Raw genomic sequence first — 3,203 nt, forward strand, 5'->3', positions numbered from 1 at the left:
ACTGCCTTCTTTGATCTTAGGCTAGTTTTCCCAACTCAGCTTCTACATCTTCAAAATGAATAAAAAATAACTATACTTGATTCATAGATTTATTACATGGATTGAGTTAATATTTGTGAAATGCTTAGAGCAGTGCTGTGAACATACTACATGCTATATGAATAAATTAATTCATTTGAATTGATGATCCTAACAATTGGGGGAGTTGAAGTTTTATCAAAGGAATCTTGGGCTTCAAAGCTTTTTCTTTTTCTGCAATACTGCATATAATATTCTGTCATATAAAGTTGGCTTATTTCCTAAACACATACTCACTCAAGCCAAGCACCCTCTGGAAGCTCACTCGTAGCTCTTGAGTCCTAAGGGCATATACCATGGGGTTAAGGGATGGAGGGATGACAATATGCAGCACATTGAGAAGAACAGGGATTAGGGGAACCCTTCTTTCTTCTAGGTGGGTGACAGATACTAAAATAATAGCTGTATAGAAAAAGATAATTAGAATGAGGTGGGAACTACAGGTACTCAGGGCCTTAGATGTTGCTTCAGCTGAGTTCAGCTTCAGTACTGAGTGAACAATCAAAGCATAGGAAGCAAAGACCAGAATCATGTCACTCCCAACAACAAGCCAGGCCAAGGCCAACTGGTAAAACCTGTTAATGGTGATATCATCACAGGCCAGACTAGTGACCCCCAAGTTAGAACACATGCAGTGATCAATTTCATTCTTGGAGTAGTAGTGTCTCTGGGCAGCCAGTACAGGTACTGGGATGGTCAATAGGCCGTTCCTAAGCACCATGGACAGTATGGCTTTGATAACAAAAGCTTCAGTAATTATGGAGGGGTATTGAAGGGGATAACAAATGGCTATATATCTATCTAGTGCCATGCAGAGGAAGATGCCTGACTCCATGCACATAAAAGAATGAATGGCATATATCTGAGCAAAACATTCAGGAAGGCTGATGGCCTTGGAATCAAACCATAGGATGGCCAGGATCTTGGGCATGCTGGTGGTAGCCAGGCCAATGTCTACCACAGCCAGGATACCTAGGAATTGATACATGGGCTGGTGCAGGTTAGGCTCATGGTGGATGGTGATTAAGACAAAAAGATTAGCAACAAGAGCTAGGAGGTAAAGCAGAGCCATGGGCAAGGACAGCCAGTGCTGCCACTCATGAATGCCTGGAAGTCCCATCAGGATGAATTCAGATACTTGAAACCTTGAGCTATTGGCTGTACACAGGGCAATATCCATATCATGAAATGTCTTGTTCTCAGCATCTGCCTGTGGATTCAGGAGAAAATAAATAAGGCTTTCGTTAGCTATGCTGAGAGTAGAGGAATAAAGCTCACCTACAATATCATGGTCCCTTATAATGTAATGCATTCTCAACCCTCTTGAGAGACTTGGAAAATGTTCAGATAAGGCAGAAAGACCAAAATAGATTCTAAAATACTTTAGTGCAATAAATGTGAATATCTACAATCTTTTCCTCCAGAAATCCTGGGGTGGATTTTTAATATGACAAACATGGACTCAAAGTGAGAGAGATGTACATTAGATAAAGGGAAGCAGCAGTGTTTCATTTGGGGGATCTCATGTCAGAAATTATGTAGTCATAATATAAACCCTGACTGTGCTTTTCTTTTAGACAGTGTCTTGTGGTTGGCAAATGGTGTCTAATATTGATCATCTCATTGCATCTTTACCATTCAGTTATTTACATATGAAGAAACTGAGATTGAATGAGTTGGATACATTGAAAACAGTAATAAGTGACTAAACTATAGCAAAAATATTAAATGCATGTTTTAATATTATCCCTCCCATAAAATTGCAGCCAACACATCAGTATCTGTTAGGATACATCCTTATTTCCCCCTCTAATTAGGAAAGTAATATTAAATGGACCTGGAGGATATTATGTTAAGTGAAATAAGCCAGACACAGAAAGACAAATACTGCATGATCTCACTCATTTATTGAGTCTAAAAAGGGAAAAAAGAGGAAATAGGTCAACAGTTATGTTGACCAAATTATCCTGTATGCACGTGTGAATGTAGCACTGCAAATTCCACCTTAATGTACATTTATAAAGAACCAATTTATAAAAACAATGAATGGATGGGGGAAGGCCAATGAAGTAGAGGAGATGGAATGTGGTGGAGAGAGAAGAGGAAGGGAGAGGAGGTACTAGGAACTGAAATGGAACAAATTATATTCTGTGTATGTGTGATTATGTCAAAATTAACCCCACTGTTAAATATAGCTTTTTAATGCACTAAGAAAACCCAAAAGTTGTTCTCATAGAATTAGAGAGTTAAAATAGTGATTACGAGAGGCTAGGGAAGGGAGAAGGTGGGGTGGTTGGATGGGCAGAAATTGATCCAATGGGTGCAGTTAGATAGAAGAATTAAATTCTATTGCCAGTAGGAGTGTTAATAACAGTTAACAAAAATGTATTATATATTTCAAAATAGCTAGGAATGTGGGTTTTGAATGTTCTCATTATAAAGAAATGAGAAATATTTGAGTTGATAGATATGCTGACTACCCTGGTTTGATCATTACATAATGTATACATGTATTGAAACATCATACTGTACCCCATGTGTAAAATTATTATGTGTCAAGTAAAAATAAAATAAAACTTAAAGTTAATGGTACAACCCAGGTCGTGGGTGGGAGTATGTACTTAGAATTCTTTGTAATTTACTGTATACATATAAAATTTTTCACAATAAAGTATCGAAAAAAATGACAAAAGCTTGTTTTATTTATTTATTTATTTATTTATTTATACTAGGGGTTGAATATGGGCATGTTTTACAACACTGAGCTACATACCTGGTCCTTTATATTTTTTATTTCAAGACAGGGTCTCACTAAGTTTCTTAGGCCCTCACTAAGTTGCTGAGGCTAGCCTCACAGATGTGTACCACCATGTCCAGAAAAAAACCAGCATATTTAAAGATGTATTTAAAAATAATTATGTTAGTAATGGATGTAAGAGGAACATTACCAACAAACTTTCACCCACATCCAGAGTTTTGCATGGAACACTTTGGAAATATAGCAGGCATTTATTACATTTAGGCTTCTTTTGTTTAAGTAATTTCATGGCTCATTCTTGACCCTTTAACACTTGATTCTCTTTATTTTATTTTTTAATTACATGACAGCGGAATGCATCACAATT

The 3,203-nt window shown here is 37.0% G+C and overlaps 1 protein-coding gene across 1 annotated transcript; it reads right to left on the reverse strand.

Annotated features, from left to right (window-relative positions):
* Nucleotides 1–292: 292 nt before the first annotated feature.
* Or56b4 (olfactory receptor family 56 subfamily B member 4) lies at nucleotides 293–1,258 on the reverse strand. Its single transcript, XM_027919951.2, has one exon. It carries the CDS (start codon nucleotides 1,256–1,258, stop codon nucleotides 293–295), a length of 966 nt encoding a protein of 321 aa, XP_027775752.1.
* Between the last annotated feature and the right edge of the window lie 1,945 nt (nucleotides 1,259–3,203).

Source organism: Marmota flaviventris, chromosome 9, assembly GCF_047511675.1.
Source record: "Marmota flaviventris isolate mMarFla1 chromosome 9, mMarFla1.hap1, whole genome shotgun sequence".
Taxonomy (NCBI): domain Eukaryota; kingdom Metazoa; phylum Chordata; class Mammalia; order Rodentia; family Sciuridae; genus Marmota; species Marmota flaviventris.